Source organism: Dendropsophus ebraccatus, chromosome 14 (assembly GCF_027789765.1).
Source record: "Dendropsophus ebraccatus isolate aDenEbr1 chromosome 14, aDenEbr1.pat, whole genome shotgun sequence".
NCBI classification, from domain to species: Eukaryota; Metazoa; Chordata; class Amphibia; order Anura; family Hylidae; genus Dendropsophus; species Dendropsophus ebraccatus.
Window position 1 is genome coordinate 60,640,854 of NC_091467.1, and position 26,555 is coordinate 60,667,408.

Consider the following 26,555-nt stretch of genomic DNA (forward strand, 5'->3'; position numbering starts at 1 on the left):
TTATGATGGCTGGAGGTTATGATGGCTGGAGGCTGGGGGTTATGATGGCTGGAGGCTGGGTGCTATGATGGCTGGAGGCTGGGTGCTATGATGGCTGGGGGTTAGGATGGCTGGAGGCTGGGTGCTATGATGGCTGGAGGCTGAGGGTTATAATGGCTGGAGGCTGGGTGCTATGATGGCTGAAGGCTGGGGGTTATGATGGCTGGAGGCTGGGTGCTATGATGTCTGGAGGCTGGGGGTTATGATGGCTGGAGGTTATGATGGCTGGAGGTTATGATGTCTGGAGGCTGGGGGTTATGATGGCTGGAGGCTGGGTGCTATGATGGCTGGGGGTTAGGATGGCTGGAGGCTGGGTGCTATGATGGCTGGAGGCTGGGGGTTAGGATGGCTGGAGGCTGGGGGTTAGGATGGCTGGAGGCTGAGGGTTATGATGGCTGGAGGCTGGGAGTTATGATGGCTGGAGGCTGGGAGTTATGATGGTTGGAGGCTGGGGCGCTGAAGAGGCCGCCACATCTCCTTTATCAGCACGGCCTCTTCCCCGTAGGTAAGCACACACTGCCGCACCACCTCCAGGACTCTCTGCAGCCTCCTGTCCAGGGCAGCCAGGTGCGGCTCGGTGAGCACAGTGTCCAGCTCATCTGCCCTTAGTGACTCCCTCATGACATCACTCAGCCGGTACTCAGGTAATGCCAGGAGATTCAGGCGCTGCCAAGTGTCGTCCTTCACCCTGAAAGACAAGGACAGCGGTTAGTTCACCAACACTACATGATCCCCCCTCCCCTTACATTAAAACCCCCACCCCCGTTAGTCTCTATAACCCTTACATTATACCTCCCCATGTTATTCTATCTGACCCTATCATTATACCTCCGTCCATTATTCTATATGACCCTAATATTATATCTCCGCCCATTATTCTATCTGACCCTAACATTATACCTCCTGCCCATTATTCTATCTGACCCTTAGAATAATGGGCGGAGGTATAATATAAGGGTCAGATAGAATAATGGGCGGAGGTATAATATATCTGACCCTTATATTATACCTCCCCTTGTTATTTTATAAGACCCTTATATTATACCTCCGCCCATTATTCTATCTGACCCTTATATTATACCTCCCCCTGTTATTTTATAAGACCCTTATATTATACCTCCTCCCCATTATTCTATATGACTCTTATATTACACCCCCCCCATTATTCTATCTGACCCTTATATTATACCTCTGCCTGTTATTTTATATAACCCTTACATATAACCTCCTCCCCATTATTCTATATGACCCTAATATTATACCTCCCCCCCATAATTCTATATGACCCATATATTATACCTCCTCCCCATTATTCTATATGACCCTTATATTATACCTCTGCCTGTTATTTTATATGACCCTTACATTATACCTCCTCCCCATTATTCTATATGACCCTTATATTACACCTCCCCCCATAATTCTATATGACCCTTATATTATACCTCCCCCCATAATTCTATATGACCCATATATTATACCTCCTCCCCATTATTCTATATGACCCTTATATTATACCTCCTCCCCATTATTCTATATGACCCTTATATTATACCTCCTCCCCATTATTCTATATGACCCTTATATTACACCTCCCCCCATAATTCTATATGACCCTTATATTATACCTCCTCCCCATTATTCTATATGACCCTTATATTATACCTCTGCCTGTTATTTTATATGACCCTTACATTATACCTCCCCCCATTATTTTATATGACCCTTACATTATACCTCCTCCCCATTATTCTATATGACCCTTATATTACACCTCCACCCATTATTCTATATGACCCTTATATTATACCTCCCCCCGTTATTCTATCTGACCCTTACATTATACCTCCCCCCGTTATTCTATCTGACCCTTATATTAGACCTCCCCCCGTTATTCTATATGATCTTTCTATTACACCTCCCCCCATTATTCTATCTGACCCTTATATTAGACCTCCCCCCGTTATTCTATATGATCTTTCTATTACACCTCCCCCCATTATTCTACATGACCCTTATATTAGACCTCCCCCCGTTATTCTATATGATCTTTCCATTACACCTCCCCCCATTATTCTACATGACCCTTATATTAGACCTCCCCCCGTTATTCTATATGATCTTTCCATTACACCTCCCCCCATTATTCTATATGACCCTTATATTACACCTCCCCCCATTATTCTATATGACCCTTACATTATACCTCCCCCCATTATTCTATATGACCCTTACATTATACCTCCCCCCGTTATTCTATATGACCTTCACATTTTACCCGACCCCTCCTCCTATTCTAGATAGTGCCCCCTGGTGGTGTGGAGCTTCCACCATTACTCACACGCAGCACTGGTAGAGAGGTGCTAGGATAGAAAGCTCATCATGTGAATGGCGGCCAAATCTGTAATAGAAAGAGATGGGTGAGTGGGTTTGGCCCTGTTATACCTGCAGGTCATATGATATAACCCCCATACATCGGGTTATGGGGTAGGGAGTGAGGATGGGGCACAACCAGGGCACAGTCACAGGAAGCTGAGGTATGGGGAGCTGTATGCAGATTTTTCAGGCCTCACCCGCGGGCATTGTCCAGATGGAGCAGAAATCCCTCGTCTCCAAATTTTGTGAAAATTTCATAATGATGGCGGTCCATGTTACCTGCGGAGAGATGAGACTAGTTTCAGGGAGGGACTACCAAAAGGTACACGAGTCTCCCTACCAGAGACATTCCTTCCTGACCTCAGTCTGTCATCAGAAGGAACTCCTGAATCAGCAAAACATCACTGCAATCCAGTGACCCTAACCTGTAATATTATTACACTCCAGACTGTAACATGTAATATTATTACACTGCAGACTATATACCCTGTAATATTATTACACTGCAGACTATATACCCTGTAATATTATTATACTGCAGACTATATACCCTGTAATATTATTACACTGTAGACTATATAACCTGTAATATTATTACACTCCAGACTGTAACATGTAATATTATTACACTGCAGACTATATAACCTGTAATATTATTACACTGCAGACTATATAACCTGTAATATTATTACACTGCAGACTATAACCTGTAATATTATTACACTGCAGACTATATAACCTGTAATATTATTACACTGCAGACTATAACCTGTAATATTATTACACTGCAGACTATATAACCTGTAATATTATTACACTCCAGACTGTAACATGTAATATTATTACACTGCAGGCTATATAACCTGTAATATTATTACACTGCAGACTATATAACCTGTAATATTATTACACTGTAGACTATATAACCTGTAATATTATTGCACTGCAGACTATATACCCTGCAATATTATTACACTGTAGACTATAACCTGCAATATTATTACACTGTAGACTATAACCTGTAATATTATTACACTGCAGACTGTATAACCTGTAATATTATTACACTCCAGACTGTAACCTGTAATATTATTACACTGCAGACTGTAACCTGTAATATTACACTCCAGACTATATAACCTGTAATATTATTACACTCCAGACTATATAACCTGTAATAGTATTACACTGCAGACTATATAACCTGTAATATTATTATACTGCAGACTATATAACCTGTTATATTATTACACTCCAGACTATAACCTGATCATCTCTTTGGGTCTTGTCCTTTCTGAGATAATGTAACCTCTCCACAAGTCCTGGATCCCTTGTGGCTCAAGGGAAGAGAAAATCAGTGGCCACAGGGAGTACGTGAGTCTCGGGTAAGCCCGGCTCACCATATCCAGCTGACTAATGGCCTCCACCCATGGACCACCAGTTACCCATTAAGAAGTCAAATATGGCCAGGTCCATCATGTGCAGGAGCCGCCGGGTGTTGCTGTATGGATGCAGCTTCTTCACAGAGTCACAGTACGATGGATTCAGCTCCCATCTGTAGAAGACACATGGACACCTAAGACAGCGTGACCCCCCAAATGTGACATCACATGACGCTAAATACACAAAGAAAAATATGTCACCACAAAGGATAATGATGTCGCTACACTGTGAGGAACAGGATAATGATGTCACTACACTGTGGGGAACAGGATAATGATGTCACTACACTGTGGGGAACACAGGATAATGATGTCACTACACTGTTGGGAACAGGATAATGATGTCACTACACTGTGGGGAACAGGATAATGATGTCAGTACACTGTGGGGAACAGGATAATGATGTCACTACACTGTGGGGAACACAGGATAATGATGTCAGTAAACTGTGGGGAACAGGATAATGATGTCACTACACTGTGGAGCACAGGATAATGATGTCACTACACTGTGGGGGATGGGATAAAGAGGGGATTCTGATGTGCCTACTGTGAGCATTGCTTTCCTTATCAACTTATGTCTCCATGTAATGGAATTTACATAACAGATTGGCAAAGAGACAAAACCAAGCACCAAAGCCCTGCCGAAGCCCAGGTTTATAAGGTGACTCTTCACTGTCACCACCTCTACCCTATCCCTTATCCTTTTCTATCTCATGACACACCATCCTCCTCATTTTTAGGTTCCGGCCATCAGATTTGCCACCTGAGTTAACAACCAGCTCCCAACTTGGATCCCGCAAAAAAACGCACTTACTCCTCTTTTCCGCTGAAAGTGTAGGATCTGATCCAGGGGTTGGGAACAGAGAGTCGGGGGGCCGAGCTCAGTGAAGGCAGCATGATGGAGAGGGAGCCTTCTACCATGTGGGGATCTCCGCACACCGCGTACTCCGTCTTACACATGTACAGACATTTGGCGAAAAAGCACACATTGTTCGCTAACAAAAGAATAAGAAAGTAAAATGAGAACAGCAATCTGGCCTGTTCCCCTCAGTTACATACAATGTCCAGTATATGAGTATATCTGGGCCAATGTGCTCCTCTTCCCTTACATACAATGTGCCCCCCACATTACCATACAGAGGTCACAGGTAATCCTGAATACCTGGTGAGACAAAGAAGACGCTCTCCAGCTCCGAGTTCCCCGTCACCTCAAGAATTTCTTGTGTTATATTAACAAAACGTCCAGAGACTGGGGGGACACGGCGGAAATCCAGAATCCTGCAAGACAGGGGAGCGGGGACAGGGTTGTTAAGTGGTATGCAGTGACTAATAGATCAAGGCAATGTGTGTATATGAGGGTTACTCCTGCAGTTGTGGTGTCCCGCTGTGGGTGTTGCTATTCTTTACACCCTTCGTAAAAGTCTGTACTTGTCCGTGATCTCACTATAGCTGTTGTATTACTAAAGATGACCACTAGATGTCGCTATAGTGTGTAACTAAGGTCTAGAAGCTGCACGGCTGAAGTATACTAAAGGGTTATTGTTTGTGTATTACCAGATTCTGTTGTCCGGTAGGATTTCTCCTTTCTTCTGTCCTATTCTCTCCTTTCTATCCTGTTTCCCTATTGCACCATTTCCACCCAACCACAGTGCGCCACACATAGACGCTGGTTAGGAAGTCTTAGCTGAGCTTTGGAGGAGAAAGGATGCAGCTCAGATAGCTCTTCTCAGTGGTTCTACCTGGGCCCTGACCCTCTGCCAGGTCCTCTCTACAAGTTAGTTCTTAGTCAGTGCCCCGCATAAGCAGGACGCAGAACAGTCAGCTCTCATAACCCTCTTTCTTGAAGCACCAAACAAGCTGTATGATGTGCTGCTAAGCCCTTCAGGAGAGGACTAGCCTACAAATAACCTCAACCCACGCCTAGGACTAGGAGTCAGTACAGTGCAGGACAGTCTCTGCAAAAAAGCCAAAGAGCTAGGAACTGATCCGGGTGGAGCAAAGTTACTAAAAGGTCGATGAACTCCATCTCGCAGCACGGGTGTACTTAGGAACTCTAACCATTCTGCTCATCCCAGGTAACAGGGTCTTGGGCCTGTGTCACCCATTAGTATGGTTCAGCCAAAGCTAGTGGGCAGAAGGGGGTGTGAAGACTATAGGAAAGGTGAAAACACAGGTTGAAAATCTCACGGCACCCTTCTCTCTACTACCTCAATACAACCTTATCAACTCTACTACACCCTACTTAGTACTTATCCCACAGATCTGGAGTTTCTATGTATGTGTATTTATTGGAACTGTATCAAGTGTACCTGAAGATTCGTCGTATTCCCTGCTGCAAAGTAACGAGTAGTAAACCCAGTCAACATTGTTACTGAGTCTGTGATTTCTGGCTACCACCTGCACAGCACTACACCGCAACCATGGGACATTTCCCCTATCTGTGGGTGGCGGGTCCTACCACTATCAGGAGGGTTACTACACCGCTCTGACCACCTGTGACTACACTATCCCAAGGGACCCTGCAGCAACTCGACAGGACACTGAACACAGGGGAGAAGGGTACAACCGGCCTTACACTATAAAAGCAGGCGTGCCATCACACCTGTGAGCTCACCTGGCACTGGCGTCACCTGACAAAATCCTCAAGGTCCGGCTGTACCTCCATCCACCTCAAGAAGTGGCGTCACACTTCCACCGAGCAAGTGACCGGCCGCCCCACCGCTACAACATCCACTGGGGGCTCACCCCAGTGTGATGTGTGTGTATGAGGGTTACTCCTGCAGTGATGTGTGTGTATGAGGGTTACTCCTGCAGTGATGTGTGTATGAGGGTTACTCCTGCAGTGATGTGTGTGTATGAGGGTTACTCCTGCACTGATGTGTGTGTATGAGGGTTACTCCTGCAGTGATGTGTGTATGAGGGTTACTCCTGCAGTGATGTGTGTGTATGAGGGTTACTCCTGCACTGATGTGTGTATGAGGATTACTCCTGCAGTGATGTGTGTGTATGAGGGTTACTCCTGCACTGATGTGTGTATGAGGATTACTCCTGCAGTGATGTGTGTGTATGAGGGTTACTCCTGCAGTGATGTGTGTGTATGAGGGTTACTCCTGCAGTGATGTGTGTGTATGAGGGTTACTCCTGCACTGATGTGTGTGTATGAGGGTTACTCCTGCAGTGATGTGTGTGTATGAGGGTTACTCCTGTAGTGATATGTGTATGAGGGTTACTCCTGCAGTGATGTGGGTGTATGAGGGTTACTCCTGCAGTGATGTGTGTATGAGGGTTACTCCTGCAGTGATGTGTGTGTATGAGGGTTACTCCTGTAGTGATATGTGTATGAGGGTTACTCCTGCAGTGATGTCTGTATGAGGGTTACTCCTGCAGTGATGTGTGTGTATGAGGGTTACTCCTGCAGTGATGTGTGTATGAGGGTTACTCCTGTAGTGATGTCTGTATGAGGGTTACTCCTGCAGTGATGTGTATATGAGGGTTACTCCTGCACTGATGTGTGTGTATGAGGGTTACTCCTGCAGTAATGTGTGTGTATGAGGGTTACTCCTGCACTGATGTGTGTGTATGAGGGTTACTCCTGCAGTAATGTGTGTGTATGAGGGTTACTCCTGCAGTGATGTGTGTATGAGGATTACTTCTGCAGTGATGTGTGTGTATGAGGATTACTCCTGCACTGATGTGTGTGTATGAGGGTTACTCCTGCAGTGATGTGTATATGAGGGTTACTCCTGTAGTGATGTCTGTATGAGGGTTACTCCTGCACTGATGTGTGTGTATGAGGATTACTCCTGCACTGATGTGTGTGTATGAGGGTTACTCCTGCAGTAATGTGTGTGTATGAGGGTTACTCCTGCAGTGATGTGTGTGTATGAGGATTACCCCTGCAGTGATGTGTGTGTATGAGGGTTACTCCTGCAGTGATGTGTGTGTATGAGGGTTACTCCTGCAGTGATGTGTGTGTATGAGGGTTACTCCTGCAGTAATGTGTGTGTATGAGGGTTACTCCTGCAGTGATGTGTGTGTATGAGGATTACTCCTGCAGTGATGTGTGTGTATGAGGGTTACTCCTGCAGTAGTGTGTGTGTATGAGGGTTACTCCTGCACTGATGTGTGTGTATGAGGGTTACTCCTGCACTGATGTGTGTGTATGAGGGTTACTCCTGCACTGATGTGTGTGTATGAGGGTTACTCCTGCAGTAGTGTGTGTGTGTGAGGGTTACTCCTGCAGTAGTGTGTGTGTATGAGGGTTACTCCTGCAGTGATGTGTGTTTATGAGGGTTACTCCTGCAGTGATGTGTGTGTATGAGGGTTACTCCTGCACTGATGTGTGTGTATGAGGGTTACTCCTGCACTGATGTGTGAGTATATGAGGGTTACTCCTGCACTGATGTGTGCGGATTTCAGCACAGTCCCTGGCTAGTATGGATACAGATAAGAGGAATGAGGCCAGGAGCAGAGAATCTGGGGCCAGGGCAGCCAGCAGCACAGAGAACAGGACCTGGATCATGGCTGACATCAGCTCCCAGAAGCTTCTTCTTACCGATCCAGGTGGAAGGCAGCGATCTCTGCGTTGTGTCTCTGGAAGTCCACAAAGTAGAAAAAATCTTCAGGTGTCTCCTCCTCTCGCTTCTGTCTTATAAAGAGAGATTTTTTGAGATCCAGATGGAGCGGCAGAAGACAAGCAACAGTCTATCCCGGAGACCCCCCAGGATCAACCCCCTCCTCACCTACCTCATGGGTTTGAACATGGCTTTCCCGAAGTCCTGGAAGCGGAGAACCAACTTCAGATGTGTCCCACTGGGCTTCACAACTGCAAACGGCACAGAGACGGTCGGTCTCATTCTATGGGCGCACCCCCCCCCCCCCCCTTCCAGGAGCTCCAAGAGACTGTAAGCCCCCACCCCTAAAAGAGCCCCATGAGACTGTAAGCCCCCTCCCCTAAAAGAGCCCCAAGAGACTGTAAGCCCCCACCCCTAAGAGGGCGCCTAGAGACAGTAAGCCCCCTCCCCTAAGAGGGCGCCAAGAGACAGTAAGCCCCCTCCCCTAAGAGGATGCCAAGAGACAGTAAGCCCCCTCCCCTAAGAGGGCGCCTAGAGACAGTAAGCCCCCACCCCTATGAGGGCGCCAAGAGACAGTAAGCCCCCTCCCCTATGAGGGCGCCAAGAGACAGTAAGCCCCCTCCCCTATGAGGGCACCAAGAGACAGTAAGCCCCCTCCCCTAAAAGAGCCCCAAGAGACTGTAAGCCCCCACCCCTAAAAGAGCCCCAAGAGACTGTAAGCCCCCACCCCTAAAAGAGCCCCAAGAGACGGTAAGCCCCCACCTCCAAGAGGGTGCCAAGAGAAGGTAAGCCCCCTCCCCTAAGAGGGCGCCAAGAGATGGTAAGCCCCCACCCCTAAAAGAGCCCCCAGAGACGGTAAGCCCCCTCCCCTAAGAGGGTGCCAAGAGACGGTAAGCCCCCACCCCCAAGAGGGTGCCAAGAGACGGTAAGCCCCCACCCCCAAGAGGGTGCCAAGAGACTGTAAGCCCCCTCCCCTAAGAGGGCGCCAAGAGACCGTAAGCCTCCACCTCCACAGAAGCCCCAAGAGATTGTAAGACCCACCCTTAGCAGATGCACCAAAAGATTAAAAGTTCCCCCCCTCACAGGGGCCCCAAAAGATTAAAAAACTACCACCCCTCATCCTACAGAAGCCCCAAGAGATTGTGAGACTCCCCACACACACCCTTACAGGAACCCCAAGAGATTTAAAGACTGCTCCTTGAAAGCCCCTCCCCCTTACAGGAGCCCCAAGGGGGGCACTTACTTTGGCTGCAGTCACACTCTCCATTCAGAGCTTTCTCATCAGGAGTGTAATCTAAATATAAAAAAGATCAATAATTATACAGAAGACGTCCCACAGAAATGGCAAAAATTACAGCATCAGGACGGGATTTTCCATATTACTGTAGTTAGGGAGGAACATCAGGAAGGACGGGATTCTCCATATTACTGGAGTGAGGGAGGAGTATCAGGAAGGACGGGATTCTCCATATTACTGGAGTGAGGGAGGAGTATCAGGAAGGATGAGATTCTCCATATTACTGGAGTGAGGGAGGAACATCAGGAAGGATGAGATTCTCCATATTACTGGAGTGAGGGAGGAGTATCAGGAAGGATGAGATTCTCCATATTACTGGAGTGAGGGAGGAGTATCAGGAAGGATGAGATTCTCCATATTACTGGAGTGAGGGATGAGTATCAGGAAGGATGAGATTCTCCATATTACTGGAGTGAGGGAGGAGCATCAGGAAGGATGAGATTCTCCATATTACTGGAGTGAGGGAGGAGTATCAGGAAGGATGAGATTCTCCATATTACTGGAGTGAGGGAGGAGTATCAGGAAGGACGGGATTCTCCATATTACTGGAGTGAGGGAGGAGTATCAGGAAGGATGAGATTCTCCATATTACTGGAGTGAGGGAGGAGTATCAGGAAGGATGAGATTCTCCATATTACTGGAGTGAGGGAGGAGTATCAGGAAGGATGAGATTCTCCATATTACTGGAGTGAGGGATGAGTATCAGGAAGGATGAGATTCTCCATATTACTGGAGTGAGGGAGGAGCATCAGGAAGGATGAGATTCTCCATATTACTGGAGTGAGGGAGGAACATCAGGAAGGACGGGATTCTCCATATTACTGGAGTGAGGGAGGAGTATCAGGAAGGATGAGATTCTCCATATTACTGGAGTGAGGGAGGAGTATCAGGAAGGACGGGATTCTCCATATTACTGTAGTGAGGGAGGAGTATCAGGAAGGACCAGATTCTCCATATTACTGGAGTGCAGGCTGAGTGTGAGGACAAGATTCTCCACATTACTGGACTGAGAGACGACCATGAGAATGAGATTTTCCATATTACTGGGGCAAGAGCAGAGCATGAGATTCTCCATATTATGGATAACCTCATCCTTAATCCAGTAAAATGGACAATCCAGTCTTCACGTTCAACCTTTAGTCCAGCAATATAAAGAATCTCATCCTCACGCTCGTCCCAGACTCCAGTAACATGGAGAATCTCATTCTCACACTCATCATAGACGTCCCTCATCACCAACATCACCACCCGATCTCATCTAACCCCAAATATGTGCCCAACCTTATCAATGCCAATCTCATCTTACCCTCACTATAAGCCTGGTTTCATCCCCGCATTTGTAGAGGAGGGGGTCTCGTCCCTCCATGTTGATAAAGGGTCTGGAATGTGGCACAGATGGGGTCCCTCCTTGGCACTTACCAGCACCGATTATGGTCAGGTTGCTCATTTCTTCCAGCAGCTGCTCTACAATTGGACTGGACCGGGGGTAAAGCGCCTCCTTACTGATCCCCAAGTGGAACTGCAACCATGGGGTGTGGAAGTCAAACCTTGCATCTCGGAGCGGGCTGGTGAGATTCTGCTCCATGTGTTGGGAATGACGCCGCCTGCAGATGGGATAAGACAATTTGTAATTACCATTATCACCACTAGGATCACCAAGCTGTGACCAGAGGGATCAATATGGAGTCACCCTCTGATGGATGGGGCGAGGCCAGACCCAGGTCCTCCAGCCCACGTCCATATGCTTTACATCAGTCCTGCCTACGCCTGGCATTGTGCATGTTTGTGGTAACCCAAGGGGTACCAGTGGTGGTCCCAGACACAACATATACAAGGTTGTAGGTAGTCCCTGGTGTCCCTGTAGTGTGGTGGTACAGTCAAGAGGAACCACAGACTCACAAAAATACCCCCTTTCCACACACACACACACACACACACTCTGCTCCCATGGCCATGCTCTCATTTCCCTACCTCACCCCAGACTGGTCACCCTGTATCCTCCTGCCCCTACCCCAGACTGGTCACCCTGTATCCTCCTGCCCCCACCCCAGACTGGTCACCCTGTCTCCTCCTGCCCCCACCCCAGACTGGTCACCCTGTATCCCCCTGCCCCCACCCCAGACTGGTCACCCTGTATCCCCCTGCCCCTACCCCAGACTGGTCACCCTGTATCCCCCTGCCCCCACCCCAGACTGGTCACCCTTTATACCCCTGCCCCCACCCCAGATTGCAGTCCCACACAAGGCAGGATGAAAGAAGTAACATGCTCTCACCTCCCCCGCTCCAGCGATGGTGCTGGTAGCCAGGTCCCCGGGGGAACCAGAGCTGAGGGATAGCGGCACCAGCACTGGAGCGGGGGAGGTGAGAGCATGTTTACTTCTTTCATCCTCTCCCTTCCCAACACTCTGCCAAAAATCCCCCCAGCCCGGAGTTCTCCTTTAAGCGGTTTATCTGCATGTGTAAAAGGTCCCTTAGTAAACAGTCAGAGTCAGCTCCCAGCAAGGAACGCCACAGACCATGAATCCTCCCCCATCCTCCCCTTCACAAAGGGTTAAGGGACAAACGTCCACCTGAGAGGTCAGCAAGGCCGAGGTCACTGGGCGCAACCACCTTCGTACCTGACACAGGGGGAACTCCCTAGCAGCACAGAGTACTACAGGAGAGAAGCGCCACAGAGGAGGAGACTCCTCAGCAGCACAGAGTATTACAGGAGGGCAGTGTCATAGAGGAGGAGACTGTACAGCAGCGCAGAGTATTACAGGATAGCAGTGTCATAGAGGAGGAGACTGTACAGCAGCGCAGAGTATTACAGGATAGCAGTGTCATAGAGGAGGAGACTGTACAGCAGCACAGAGTATTACAGGAGGGCAGTGTCATAGAGGAGGAGACTGCAGAGCAGCACAGAGTATTACAGGAGAGCAGTGTCATATAGGAACAGGCTCCACTGCAGCACAGAGCATTTCAGCAGAGCCAGATGCTGATCTCGCTGTGACCTTGGAAGGATGGGGCAATGTTTGCTGATCGCTGGGATTAGGAGACACATCAGGCGGATCGATCAGTGTTTACACATCAGGGCTGAGTGCAGATCTGTCCACAGCCAAGAGAGCAGATGACGGCCATGACGCCCTCATCTGTCAGTGCTACTGTGCTATACTAGGATACAGTATACAGGGAGAGCAACTGTGCAATACTGTATATACAATACTGTGCAGTATATATAAATATGTGTGGGTGTGTATATATGTGTGTGTGTGTGTGCGCGCGTGTGTGTGTGCACTGGGTTTATATATATAAATATATAAGACAAGAAGTTCTACTATGGGGAAATGGTACTGTGTAGTGACCATATAGAGGACAAGAAGTGATACTGTGCAGTGTCCATATAGATTAGAAGTGGTACTGAGCAATGTCCATATAGTAGAAAAGAAGTGGTACTGAGCAATGTCCATATAGTAGAAAAGAAGTGATACTGTGCAGTGTCCATATAGATTAGAAGTGGTACTGAGCAATGTCCATATAGTAGAAAAGAAGTGGTACTGAGCAATGTCCATATAGTAGAAAAGAAGTGATACTGTGCAGTGTCCATATAGATTAGAAGTGGTACTGAGCAATGTCCATATAGTAGAAAAGAAGTGGTACTGAGCAATGTCCATATAGTAGAAAAGAAGTGGTACTGTGCAGTGTCCATATAGAGTAGAAGTGGTACTGAGCAATGTCCATATAGTAGAAAAGAAGTGGTACTGTGCAATGTCCATATAGTAGAAAAGAAGTGGTACTGTGCAGTGCCCATTAAAAGGGGAAGTGATACTGTGTAATGTTTATACAGAAGACAAGAAGTAATACTGTGCAGTGAACATATAGGGGCAGGCTAAGAGACATAGTACTGTGCAGTGTCCATATTCACAGGGTAAGAGAAGTCATACTGTGCATTCCAATCATGTCTCCATAGCCATGGATTACACTGAATTACATAAATCTGTGCTGGCTGCTGCCAGGACCCGTCATTAACCCTTGGTGTGCTGTGTATTGGATCAGTCAATGTAAGGTGAGACTGTAATGCGTCGTACTGCGCACTCTGTGAGGATGAGCCCCCTGCAAACAGACTGCGCACTTGTAAAGGGGAGCGACTCTATGGCGCGGGGACAGGAAAAAAGTGCTGCTCCTATAGGTGTCTCTCCTATAAGTGTTGATTCTATAGGTGCTGCTCCTATAAGTGTTGGTCCTATAAGTGCAGATCCTATGAGCGCTGCTCCTACAAGAGTTTGTCCTATAAGTGCAGCTTCTATAAGTGTCTATCCTATAAGCGTTGTTCCTATATGTGCCTCTCCTATAAGTCTTGCTACTATAAGTGTTGGCTCGTTATAGGGATGATGGCATTTTTGGGAGTAAGACTTGTTGGATTAATACTTATAGGAGCAGCACATATAGGAGTGGCAATTATGGGAGCGACAATTATAGGATCAACACCTATAGGAAAGGCACTTACAAGTGTTGATCCTAAAGTGTCACTCCTATAAGTGCTGATACTATAAGTGCTGCTCCTATAAGTGTCACTCCTATAAGTGCTGATACTATAAGTGCTGCTCCTATAAGTGTCACTCCTATAAGTGCTGATACTATAAGTGCTGCTCCTATAAGTGCTGATACTATAAGTGCTGATACTATAAGTGCTGCTCCTATAAGTGTCGCTCCTATAAGTTCCGCACCTATAAAAGTTGCTCCTATTAGTGCCGCACCTATAAAAGTTGCTCCTATAAGTGAAGATACTATAAATGTCACTCCTATATGTGCGACTACTGTAAGTGCAGCTCCTATAAGTGCAGCTCCTATAAGTGCAGATCCTATAAGTGCAGCTCCTATAAGTGCAGATCGTATAAGTGCAGCTCCTATAAGTGCAGCTCCTATAAGTGCAGCTCCTATAAGTACAGATCCTATAAGTGCAGCTCCTATAAGTGCAGATCCTATAAGTGCAGCTCCTATAAGTGCAGATCGTATAAGTGCAGCTCCTATAAGTGCAGCTCCTATAAGTACAGATCCTATAAGTGCAGATCCTATAAGTGCAGATCCTATAAGTGCAGCTCCTATAAGTGCAGCTCCTATAAGTGCAGATCCTATAAGTGCAGATCCTATAAGTTCCACTCCTATAAGTGCAGATACTAAGTGCTGCAATAGGTTAATAGTCGCATCTGACAATTTCTAGCTGGACAGCTCAGACAACAAAGGGTTAAAGACATCTCCAAGGCAGCTTAACCCAAGTGACCCCATCTCCAGTCCAGATCAGTGGGATAGGACTGCACCTAGGACAGCACCACAGCAGCAGCCAGCAACTAAAGGGTGGAGGGAAGCCAAACAGGATGATGAATTTACCAAAATATGTGTTACTGGCATCTGTAGGGGACGGGTGTACGGCCAGAAAACTGTTTCCCCCATTACTCCACAACATAGACATGTGTACAGTCAGGAATCCGCTCCCCACATTACTCCACAACATAGACGTGTGTACGGCCAGAAAACCACTCCCCCCATTACTCCATAACATAGACGTGTACGGCCAGAAAACTGCTCCCCCCATTACTGCACAACATAGACGTGTGTCCGGCCAGAAAACCGCTCCCCCCATTACTCCACAACATAGACGTGTGTACTGCCAGAAAACTGCTCCCCCCATTACTCCACAACATAGACGTGTGTCCGGCCAGAAAACAGCTCCCCCCATTACTGCACAACATAGACGTGTGTCCGGCCAGAAAACCGCTCCCCCCATTACTCCACAACATAGACGTGTGTCCGGCCAGAAAACCGCTCCCCCCATTACTCCACAACATAGACTTGTGTATGGTCAGAAAACTGCTCCCCCCATTACTCCACAACATAGACGTGTGTCCGGCCAGAAAACTGCTCCCCTCATTACTCCACAACATAGACGTGTGTATGGCCAGAAAACCGCTCCCCCCATTACTCCACAACATAGACGTGTGTACGGCCAGAAAACTGCTCCCCCCATTACTCCACAACATAGACTTGTGTATGGTCAGAATACCGCTCCCCCCATTACTCCACAACATAGACGTGTGTACGGCCAGAAAACTGCTCCCCTCATTACTGCACAACATAGACGTGTGTACTGCCAGAAAACAGCTCCCCCCATTACTGCACAACATAGACGTGTGTACTGCCAGAAAACAGCTCCCCCCATTACTGCACAACATAGACGTGTGTACGGCAAGAAAACTGCTCCCCCCATTACTGCACAACATAGACGTGTGTATGGTCAGAAAACTGCTCCCCCCATTACTCCACAACATAGACATGTGTCCGGCCAGAAAACCGCTCCCCCCATTACTCCACAACATAGACTTGTGTACGGCCAGAAAACTGCTCCCCCCATTACTCCACAACATAGACATGTGTCCGGCCAGAAAACCGCTCCCCCCATTACTCCACAACATAGACTTGTGTATGGTCAGAAAACCGCTCCCCCCATTACTCCACAACATAGACGTGTGTCCGGCCAGAAAACCGCTCCCCCCATTACTCCACAACATAGACGTGTGTATGGTCAGAATACTGCTCCCCCATTACTCCACAACATAGACTTGTGTATGGTCAGAAAACCGCTCCCCCCATTACTCCACAACATAGACTTGTGTATGGTCAGAAAACTGCTCCCCCCATTACTGCACAACATAGACGTGTGTACGGCCAGAATACTGCTCCCCCATTACTCCACAACATAGAGGTGTGTACGGCCAGAAAACAGCTTCCCCCAACACTGTACAACATTGATGGGTGTATGGCTAGAAAACTGAGGTGGATCAGTGGGATAGGGCGCAGGTAGGAGGATCAGTGGAATAGTACGGAGGTGGATTGGTGGGGTGGGCGCAGGTAGATGAGATCAGTGGGATAGTACAGAGGTGGATTGGGGGTTAGGGGCACAGGTAGATGGGACACTGCTTGTTATGGCGCAGGTAGAGCGGATCAGTGTGATATTATGAACGTGGATTGGTGGGTTAGGTCGCAGGTAGAGCGGATCAGTGGGATAGTATGGAGGTGGATTGGTGGGTTAGGGTGCAGGTAGAGCCGATCAGTGGGATGGTACAGAGGTGGATTGGTGCATTAGGGCGCAGGTAGAGCGGATCAGTGGGATAGTATGGATTTTGATTGGTGGGTTAGGGCGCAGGTAGAGCCGATCAGTGGGATGGTACAGAGGTGGATTGGTGCGTTAGGGCGCAGGTAGAGCCGATCAGTGGGATAGTATGGATGTTGATTGGTGGGTTAGGGCGCAGGTAGAGCGCATTAGTGGGATAGTATGGAGGTGGATTGGTGGGTTAGGTCGCAGGTAGAGCGCATTAGTGGGATAGTATGGAGGTGGATTGGTGGGTTAGGGTGCAGGTAGAGCCGATCAGTGGGATAATATGGAGGTGGATTGGTGGGTTAGGGCGCAGGTAGAGCGCATTAGTGGGATAGTATGGAGGTGGATTGGTGGGTTAGGGCGCAGGTAGAGCGCATCAGTGGGATAGTATGGAGGTGGATTGGTGGGTTAGGGCGCAGGTAGAGCGCATTAGTGGGATAGTATGGAGGTGGATTGGTGGGTTAGGGCGCAGGTAGAGCGCATCAGTGGGATAGTATGGAGGTGGATTGGTGGGTTAGGGTGCAGGTAGAGCGGATCAGTGGGATGGTACAGAGGTAGATTGGTGGGTTAGGTTGCTGGTAGAGGGAATTAGTGGGATAGTATAGGGGTGGATCGGTGATTTAGGGTGCATGTACAGGGGATCAGTGGGATAATATGGAGGTGGATCGCTGAGTCGGGGCGCACACACCTGTCATCCGGTAACTCTTCTTCGGTTAGTGGCAGTGTAAACAAAACATCCTTAGACAAATAGCACAGGAGGTAGAGAGGGTTAACCCTGAAGGATCCAGACCAGGAGATGTTGGCCTCATACTGGGGGGACTTGTATACTGGAGTTATGTACAGGAGTGTTATAAATATATATAGGAGGGATGTTATATACAGATATAGAGGGGGTGTTATATACAGATATAGCAGGGATGTTATAAATATATATAGGAGGGATGTTATATACAGATATAGGAGGGGTGTTATATACAGATATAGAGGGGGTGTTATATACAGATATAGGATGGGTGTTATAAACAGATATAGAGGGGGTGTTATATACAGATATAGGAGGGGTGTTATATACAGATATAGAGGGGGTGTTATATACAGATATAGGAGGGATGTTATATATAGATATAGGAGGGGTGTTATATACAGATATAGGAGGGATGTTATATATAGATATAGGAGGGGTGTTATATACAGATATGGTAGGGGTATTATATACAGATATAGGAGGGATGTTATATATAGATATAGGAGGGGTGTTATATATAGATATAGGAGGGGTGTTATATACAGATATAGAGGGGGTGTTATATACAGATATAGGAGGGATGTTATATATAGATATAGGAGGGGTGTTATATACAGATATGGTAGGGGTGTTATATACAGATATAGGAGGGGTGTTATATACAGATATGGTAGGGGTGTTATATACAGATATAGGAGGGATGTTATATATAGATATAGGAGGGGTGTTATATACAGATATAGAGGGGGTGTTATATACAGATATAGGAGGGGTGTTATATACAGATATAGGAGGGATGTTATATATAGATATAGGAGGGGTGTTATATACAGATATGGTAGGGGTGTTATATACAGATATAGGAGGGGTGTTATATACAGATATGGTAGGGGTGTTATATACAGATATAGGAGGGATGTTATATATAGATATAGGAGGGGTGTTATAAACAGATATGGTAGGGGTGTTATATACAGATATAGGAGGGATGTTATGTATAGATATAGGAGGGGTGTTATATACAGATATAGGAGGGGTGTTATATACAGATATGGTAGGGGTGTTATATACAGATATAGGAGGAATGTTATATACAGATATAGGAGGGGTGTTATATACAGATATAGGAGGGATGTTATATATAGATATAGGAGGGGTGTTATATACAGATATAGAGGGGGTGTTATATACAGATATAGGAGGGATGTTATATATAGATATAGGAGGGGTGTTATATACAGATATGGTAGGGGTGTTATATACAGATATAGGAGGCACGTTATATATAGATATAGGAGGGGTGTTATATACAAATATGGTAGGGATACTACATACAGAGAAAGGAGAGGTGTTATATACAGATATAGTAGGGGTGTTATATACAGATATAGTAGGGGTGTTATATACAGATATAGGAGAGGTGTTATATACAGATATAGGATGGGGGTGTTATATTCAGATATAGGATGGGGGTGTTATATACAGATTTAGGAGGGGTGTTATATACAGATATAGAGGGGGTGTTATATACAGATATAGGAGGGATGTTATATACAGATATAGGATGGTAGGTATGCTACATACAGAGAAAGGAGAGGTGTTATATACAGATATAGGATGGGGGTGTTATATACAGATATAGGATGGGGGTGTTATATACAGATTTAGGAGGGGTGTTATATACAGATATAGAGGGGGTGTTATATACAGATATAGGAGGGATGTTATATACAGATATAGGATGGTAGGTATGCTACATACAGAGAAAGGAGAGGTGTTATATACAGATATAGTAGGGGTGTTATATACAGATATAGTAGGGGTGTTATATACAGATATAGGAGAGGTGTTATATACAGATATAGGATGGGGGTGTTATATACAGATATAGGATGGGGATGTTATATACAGATTTAGGAGGGGTGTTATATACAGATATAGAGGGGGTGTTATATACAGATATAGGAGGGATGTTATATACAGATATAGGATGGGGGTGTTATATACAGATATAGGATGGGGATGTTATATACAGATTTAGGAGGGGTGTTATATACAGATATAGGAGGGGTGTTATATACAGATATAGAAGGGGTGTTATATACAGATATAGGAGGGATGTGATATACAGATATAGGATGGGGGGGATTTCTCAAACATGGCGTAAGGTTGAAAGGGGGGATGTGATTGGTTGCTAGGGGCAACTGAGGCAGTTTCACTTTACACCATGTTTGATAAATCTCCCCCATTATGTACATATATTTGGGTATTATATATTACAGATATAGGAGGGTGTTATACTGATATAGGAGGGGTGTTATACACAGATACGGGGGTGTTATATACAGATGGGGGAGACTTAAGACTGTGGAGAAGCCGCAGACGTTCCAGACTCGGGAAGATTCATCATCAAAAAATCCCCACTAACCACATCCAGGATCTGCCTGTACTGAGTAATGAGAGGAGGGGGAAGGGAAGCACAAGAGATGTCCTGGCCTCTTATATACCGGTCACCCCGGCTTCTTATATACCGACCCCCCGGCCTCTTATATACCGGTCACCCCGGCTTCTTATACACCTAACTTCTTATATACCGACCCCCCGGCCTCTTATACACGGGTCACCCCAGCCTCTTATATACCGACCCCCAGGCCTCTTATACATAGGTCACCCCAGCCTCTTATATAACGACCCCCCGGCCTCTTATACACTGGTCGACCCGGCTTTTTATATACCGACCCCCCGGCCTCTTATATACCGGTCACCCCGGCTTCTTATATACCGACCCCCCGGCCTCTTATACACGGGTCACCCCAGCCTCTTATATACCGACCTCCCGGCCTCTTATACACGGGTCACCCCGGCTTCTTATACACCTGGCTTCTTATATACCGACCCCCCGGCCTCTTATACACGGGTCACCCCAGCCTCTTATATACCGACCCCCAGGCCTCTTATACATGGGTCACCCCAGACTCTTATATACCAACCCCCAGGCCTCTTATACATGGGTCACCCCAGCCTCTTATATACCGACCCCCCGGCCTCTTATACACGGGTCACCCCGGCTTCTTATATACCAACCCCCCCCGGCCTCTTATGTACCGAATCCCCAGCCTCTTATACACTGGTCACCCCAGCCTCTTATATACCGACCCCCCGGCCTCTTATACACGGGTCACCCCGGCCTCTTATACACGGGTCACCCCAGCCTCTTATATACCGACCCCCAGGCCTCTTATATACGGGTCACCCCAGCCTCTTATATACCGACCCCCCGGCCTCTTATAAACGGGTCACCCCAGCCTCTTATATACCGACCCCCAGGCCTCTTATATATGGGTCACCCCAGCCTCTTATATACCGACCCCCAGGCGTCTTATACATGGGTCACCCCAGCCTCTTATATACCGACCCCCCGGCCTCTTATACACGGGTCACCCTAGCCTCTTATGTACCGACCCCCCGGCCCCTTATACACTGGTCACCCCAGCCTCTTATATACCGACCCCACGGCCTCTTATACACGGGTCACCCCAGCCTCTTATATACCGACCCCCAGGCCTCTTATATACGGGTCACCCCAGCCTCTTATATACCGACCCCCCGGCCTCTTATACACGGGTCACCCCAGCCTCTTATATACCGACCCCCCGGCCTCTTATATATGGGTCACCCCAGCCTCTTATATACTGACCCCCAGGCCTCTTATACATGGGTCACTCCAGCCTCTTATATACCGACCCCCCGGCCTCTTATACACTGGTCACCCCAGCCTCTTATATACCGACCCCCAGGCCTCTTATACAGGGTCACCCCAGCCTCTTATATACCGACCCCCCGGCCTCTTATATACCAGCCCCCATGCCTCTTATATACCGACCCCTGGCCTCTTATACACAGGTCACCCCAGCCTTTTATATACCAGCCCCCAGGCCTCTTATACACGGGTCATCTCAGCCTCTTATTTACCGACCCGCTGGCCTCTTATATACTGTCCCCAGGCCTCTTATACACAGGTCACCCGGCCTCTTATATACTGACACCACCACCCCCAGCCTGTTATACACGGATCACTTGGCCTCTTATACACGGGTCACCTTAGCTTCTTATACACCGGTCACCCCATCCTCTTATATACAGGTCACCCCAGCCTCTTATATACAGGTCACCCCAGCCTCTTATATATCGGTCACCTCGGCCTCTTATTTACCGATCACCCTGGCCTCTTATACACAGGTCACCCCAGCTTCTTTTATACAGGTAACCCCATCCTCTTATATCACCCCAGCCTCTTATTTATTGGTCACCACAGCCTCTTATACAAGGGTCATCCTGGCCTCTTATACACAGGTCACCCCAGCTTCTTTTATACAGGTCACCCCAGCCTCTTATATATCGGTCACCTCGGCCTCTTATTTACCGATCACCCTGGCCTCTTATACACAGGTCACCCAAGCTTCTTTTATACAGGTCACCCCAGCCTCTTATTTATTGGTCACCACAGCCTCTTAAACAAGGGTCAACCTGGCCTCTTATACATGGGTCAACCTGGCCTCTTGTACACAGGTCACCCCAGCTTCTTGTACACAGGTCAACCTGGCCTCTTATACATAGGTCACCCTGGTTTCTTATACATGGGTCAACTCGGCCTCTTGTACACAGGTCACCCTGGCATTCTACAGGTCACCCAGTCTCTAACACACAGGTTACCCCAGCATCCTAGACACAGGTCACCCCAGCATCCTACACAAGTCACCCCAGCTTCTTATACACAGGTCACTCAATCTCTAATACACAGGTTGCCCCCCCCCCCCAATAGTAGTTGGAGGATGCAAGAGTTTGGGGTGCGAAGCTTCCTACCTGTTGAAACCTGCCACCCTCTTCCTGTGGCTGCGGAGGGTCTCATGGACGTTGAGCAGCAGGTCCTGGGCCAGAGGTTTGGTGGCCGGTGCCTGGTACAGATGGTGAGAGAAGAGGTGCTGCAGTTTGGAGCCGCTGTAGTGGGTGGCACTGGTGGTGTTCTCCCCATGGGTGGCAGCATTGTCACAGTCACAGTCCCGGCCGAGTCGAATCTGGATCTCTGGCCACAGGTGGAAGTAAATGTCAGCCCCGAAGAGAGCGGCCAGTGCCAGGACCAAGAGCAGCCGATCCCTGCGCAGAAGTGACATGCCAGAGAGGTACCAAGCTAAGGTGGCACAGAGACTGGTGAGCTAACCCTGGTGCCTTGTCCTGGGTGGGTGACTGTCCTAGGTGCAGAGTCCCAAATGGGTGACTGTGCTGGGCACAGAGTCCTGGATGGGTGACTGTGCTGGGCACAGAGTCCTGGATGGGTGACTGTGCTGGGCACAGAGTCTTCGATAGGTGACTGCGCTGGGCACAGAGTCCTGGATGGGTGACTGTCCTGGGTGCAGAGTCCCAAATGGGTGACTGTGCTGGGCACAGAGTGCTGGATGGGTGACTGTGCTGGGCACAGAGTCCTGGATGGTTGACTGTGCTGGGCACAGAGTCCTGGATGGTTGACCTTTGCTGGGCACAGAGTCCTGGATGGGTGACTGTGCTGGGCACAGAGTCCTGGATAGGTGACTGTGCTGGGCACAGAGTCCTGGATGGGTGACTGTACTGGGCACAGAGTCTTCGATAGGTGACTGCGCTGGGCACAAAGTCCTGATTGGGTGACTGTGCTGGGCACAGAGTCTTCAATAGGTGACTGCGCTGGGCACAGAGTCCCTGATGGGTGACTGCTAGGCAAAGAGTCCTTAATGGGTGATTGTGCTGGGTGCAGTGTCCTGGATGGGTGACTGTGCTGGGCGTAGAGTCCTGGATGGGTGACTGTGCTGGGCACAGAGTCCTGGATGGGTGACTGCTGGGCGTAGAGTCCTGGATGGGTGACTGTGCTGGGCACAGAGTCCTGGATGGGTGATTGCTGGGCGTAGAGTCCTGGATGGGTGACTGTGCTGGGTGCAGTGTCCTGAGTGACAGTGTTGGGTGCAGTGTTCTGAGTGACTTTCCTGAGTTCAGAATTCTGGATGGGTGACTGTGCTGGGTGCAGTGTTTGGAGTGAATGTGTAAGGTGCAGTGTCCTGGACAGGTATGGGTGCTGGGTGCAATGTCCTGGTTGCAGAGTCCTGGGCAATTTAGAGTGGTGAGTGCAGTGTTCTGGGCAAGTGAGAGTGTTGGGTGCAGTGTCCTGGGTGAATGACTGTGCCGGTCACAGTGTCCTGGATGGGTGCCTGTGCTGGGTGCAGTGTCCTGGATGGGTGCCTGTGCTGGGTGCAGTGTCCTGGATGAGTGACTGTGTAGGTTGAAATGCTCTAACTGACTGACTGTGTAGGGTGCTATGTACTGGGCAGGTAAGGGTGTTGGATGCAATGTCCTGGGCAGATGAGGGTGCTAAGTGCAATATCCTGGGTCCAGTGTCCTGGGCAATTTAGAGTGGTGCGTACAGTGTTCAGGGCAGGCGAGATCGCTGAAGGCAGTGTCCTGGGCAGGTAAGGGTGCTGGGTGCAGTGTCCTGGGCAGAAATGGGTGCTGGGTGCAGTGTCCTGGGCAGGTAAGGGTGCTGGGTGCAGTGTCCTGGGCAGGTAAGGGTGCTGGGTGCAGTGTCCTGGGCAGGTAAGGGTGCTGGGTGCAGTGTCCTGGGCAGGTAAGGGTGCTGGGTGCAGTGTCCTGGGCAAGTAAGGGTGCTGGGTGCAGTGTCCTGGTTGCAGCGTCCTTTGCAATTTAGAGTGGTGAGTGCAATGTCTGTCCTGGGCAGGTAAGGGTTCTGGAGGCAGTTTCATGGGCAGGTAAGGGTACTGGGTCCAGTGTCCTAAGTGCAGCGTCTTGGGCAAGTATGGGTGCTGGGTGCAGTGTCCTGAGTCCGGTGTCCTAAGCAGGTAAGAGTACTGGGTCCAGTGTCCTATGTGCAGTGTCTTGGTCAGGTAAGAGTGCTGGATGCAGTGTCCTGGGCAGGTGAAGGTGCTGGGTGCAGTATCCTGGGCAGCTAAGGGTGCTCGGTGCAGTGTCCTGGGCAGGTAAGAGTGCTGGATGCAGTGTCCCGTAAGGGTGTTGAGTGCAGTGGCCGGGGATGGTACGGGTGCTGGGTGCAGTGTCCTGGGCACGTAAGGGTGTTGGGGCCAGTGTTCTGAGCCGGTGAAGGTGCTGAGTGCAGGGGCCAGGGATGGTAAGGGTGCTCGGTGCAGTGTCCTGGGCAGGTAAGGGTGCTGGGTGCAGTGTCCTGGGCAGGTAAGGGTGCTGGGTGCAGTGTCCTGGGCAGGTAAGGGTGCTGGGGCCAGTGTTCTGAGCAGGTAGGGATGCTGGGTGCTGTCTTCTGGGTAGAAAAGGGTGCTGGGTCCAGTGTCTTGGGCAGGTGATAGTATTGGGTGCAGTGTTATGGGCAGGTGGGGGTGCTGGGTGTGGTGTTTTGGGCAGGTGAGGGAATTGGGTGTGCTGTCCTGGGCAAATAAGGGTGCTGGGTGCACTGTCCTGGGCAGGTGAGGGCATTGGGTGCAGTGTCCTGGGCAGGTGAGGGTGCTGTGGGCAGTGTCCTAGATGCAGATCTTGGGCAGGTAAGGGTGCTGTCCTAGATTCAGGGTCTTGGGCGGGTGCTAGAAGGGTAATTAGGGGCACAGGGGTAGGAGGGGTATGTAGGAGCACAGGTCTCCAAATGGTATATAGAAGCACAGGGCTAGAAAAGTATATAGGGTCACAGGGCTATAAGTGGTATATAGGGGCACAGGGCTAGGAGATATATAATAGCACAGGGCTAGCAGGGGTTTATAAGGGCATGGGGCCAGGAGGGGTATAGAGGGGCACAGGAACAGTATGGTATACAGGGCCACAGGGCTATGAGTGGTATAAAGGGGCACAGAGCTAGGAAAGTATATAGGGGCACAGAGCTAGCAGTGTTATATAGGGACACAGGTCTAGGAGGGTATATAGGATCACAGTGGTTATATAGGGGTACTAGGCTAAGAGAGGTATATAAGGCCACAGCTCCTAAAAGAATATATAGGAAACAGGGCTAGGGGGTGGTATATAGGGGCACAGGGCTAGGAGGTTATATAGGGGTACAAAATTAGAAGGAGCATATAGGGACACAGACTTAGGAGGGGTATATAGGGGAACAGGGCTAGGAGAGTTATGTAGGGGGACAGGGCTCGGAGGGGTATATAGGAGCATGGAGCTTAGGGTGGTATATAGAGGCACAGAGCTAGGAGGGTATATAAAGGCACAGGACTGGGAAGGGTGTATAAAGACACAGGGCTAGGAGGGGTATATAACTGCACAGGGCTAGGAGGGTTGTATATAGGGACAGAGGGCTAGTAGGGTATATAGGGGAACCGGGCTAAGAGGGGTATATAGGGGCCAGATGCTAGGAGGGTATATAGGGACACAAGTTTTAGAAGGGTATATAGATACAAAGGGTTAAGAGAGGTATATAGGTGATTAGGGCTAGGAGGGTATATATGGGCAATGGGCTAGGAGGGTTATATAGCTGCATAGCGCTAGAAGTGATATATTAGAGCACAGGACTAGGAAGGTATATAGGGGCACAGGGCTAGGATGAATATATATAGACACAGGACTTGGAGGGGTATATAGGAACACTGGGCTAGAAGGGTATGTAAGGGAACAGGACTATGAAGGTATATAGTTGCACAGCACTTGGAGGGTATATAGGGGCAAAGAGCTAAGAGTGGTATATGGGGGCATAGGGATAAGTGAGTATATACGGGAACAGGTGAAGTAAGGGTATATACAGGGAGAGAAGGTATCTAGGTGCACAGGACTAGGAAGGTATATAGACGCACAGGGCTCTATAGTTACAATGTGAAAGCAGGATTATATATAAGCAAAGGGATAGCAAGGCATATAGGGCAAAGGGAATAGCAGGGTATATAGGATGTATAAGCTCCAGAAGGTCTTGCGTCTTCTCCCTGATTTCATGCGTCCTTTCCCCAAG

At 48.4% G+C, this 26,555-nt stretch overlaps 1 protein-coding gene across 4 annotated transcripts; it reads right to left on the minus strand.

The window, feature by feature from the left end:
• FAM20A (FAM20A golgi associated secretory pathway pseudokinase) lies at nt 1–26,555 on the minus strand. 4 transcript variants are annotated; one of them, XM_069951458.1, is made up of 11 exons: nt 22,472–26,555; nt 11,151–11,335; nt 9,678–9,728; nt 8,607–8,685; nt 8,416–8,508; nt 5,023–5,138; nt 4,675–4,855; nt 3,861–3,970; nt 2,613–2,694; nt 2,381–2,440; nt 1–727 (listed from the first exon to the last, which is right to left on the minus strand). In XM_069951458.1, exons 1-11 carry the CDS (start codon nt 22,777–22,779, stop codon nt 472–474), a joined length of 1,521 nt encoding a protein of 506 aa, XP_069807559.1. In that variant the 5' UTR covers nt 22,780–26,555; the 3' UTR covers nt 1–471. The 4 variants fall into 4 exon arrangements, with proteins under 4 accessions (XP_069807559.1, XP_069807560.1, XP_069807562.1 ...); XM_069951459.1 differs by lacking the exon at nt 22,472–26,555 and adding an exon at nt 17,552–17,592; XM_069951461.1 differs by lacking the exon at nt 22,472–26,555 and adding an exon at nt 15,099–15,151.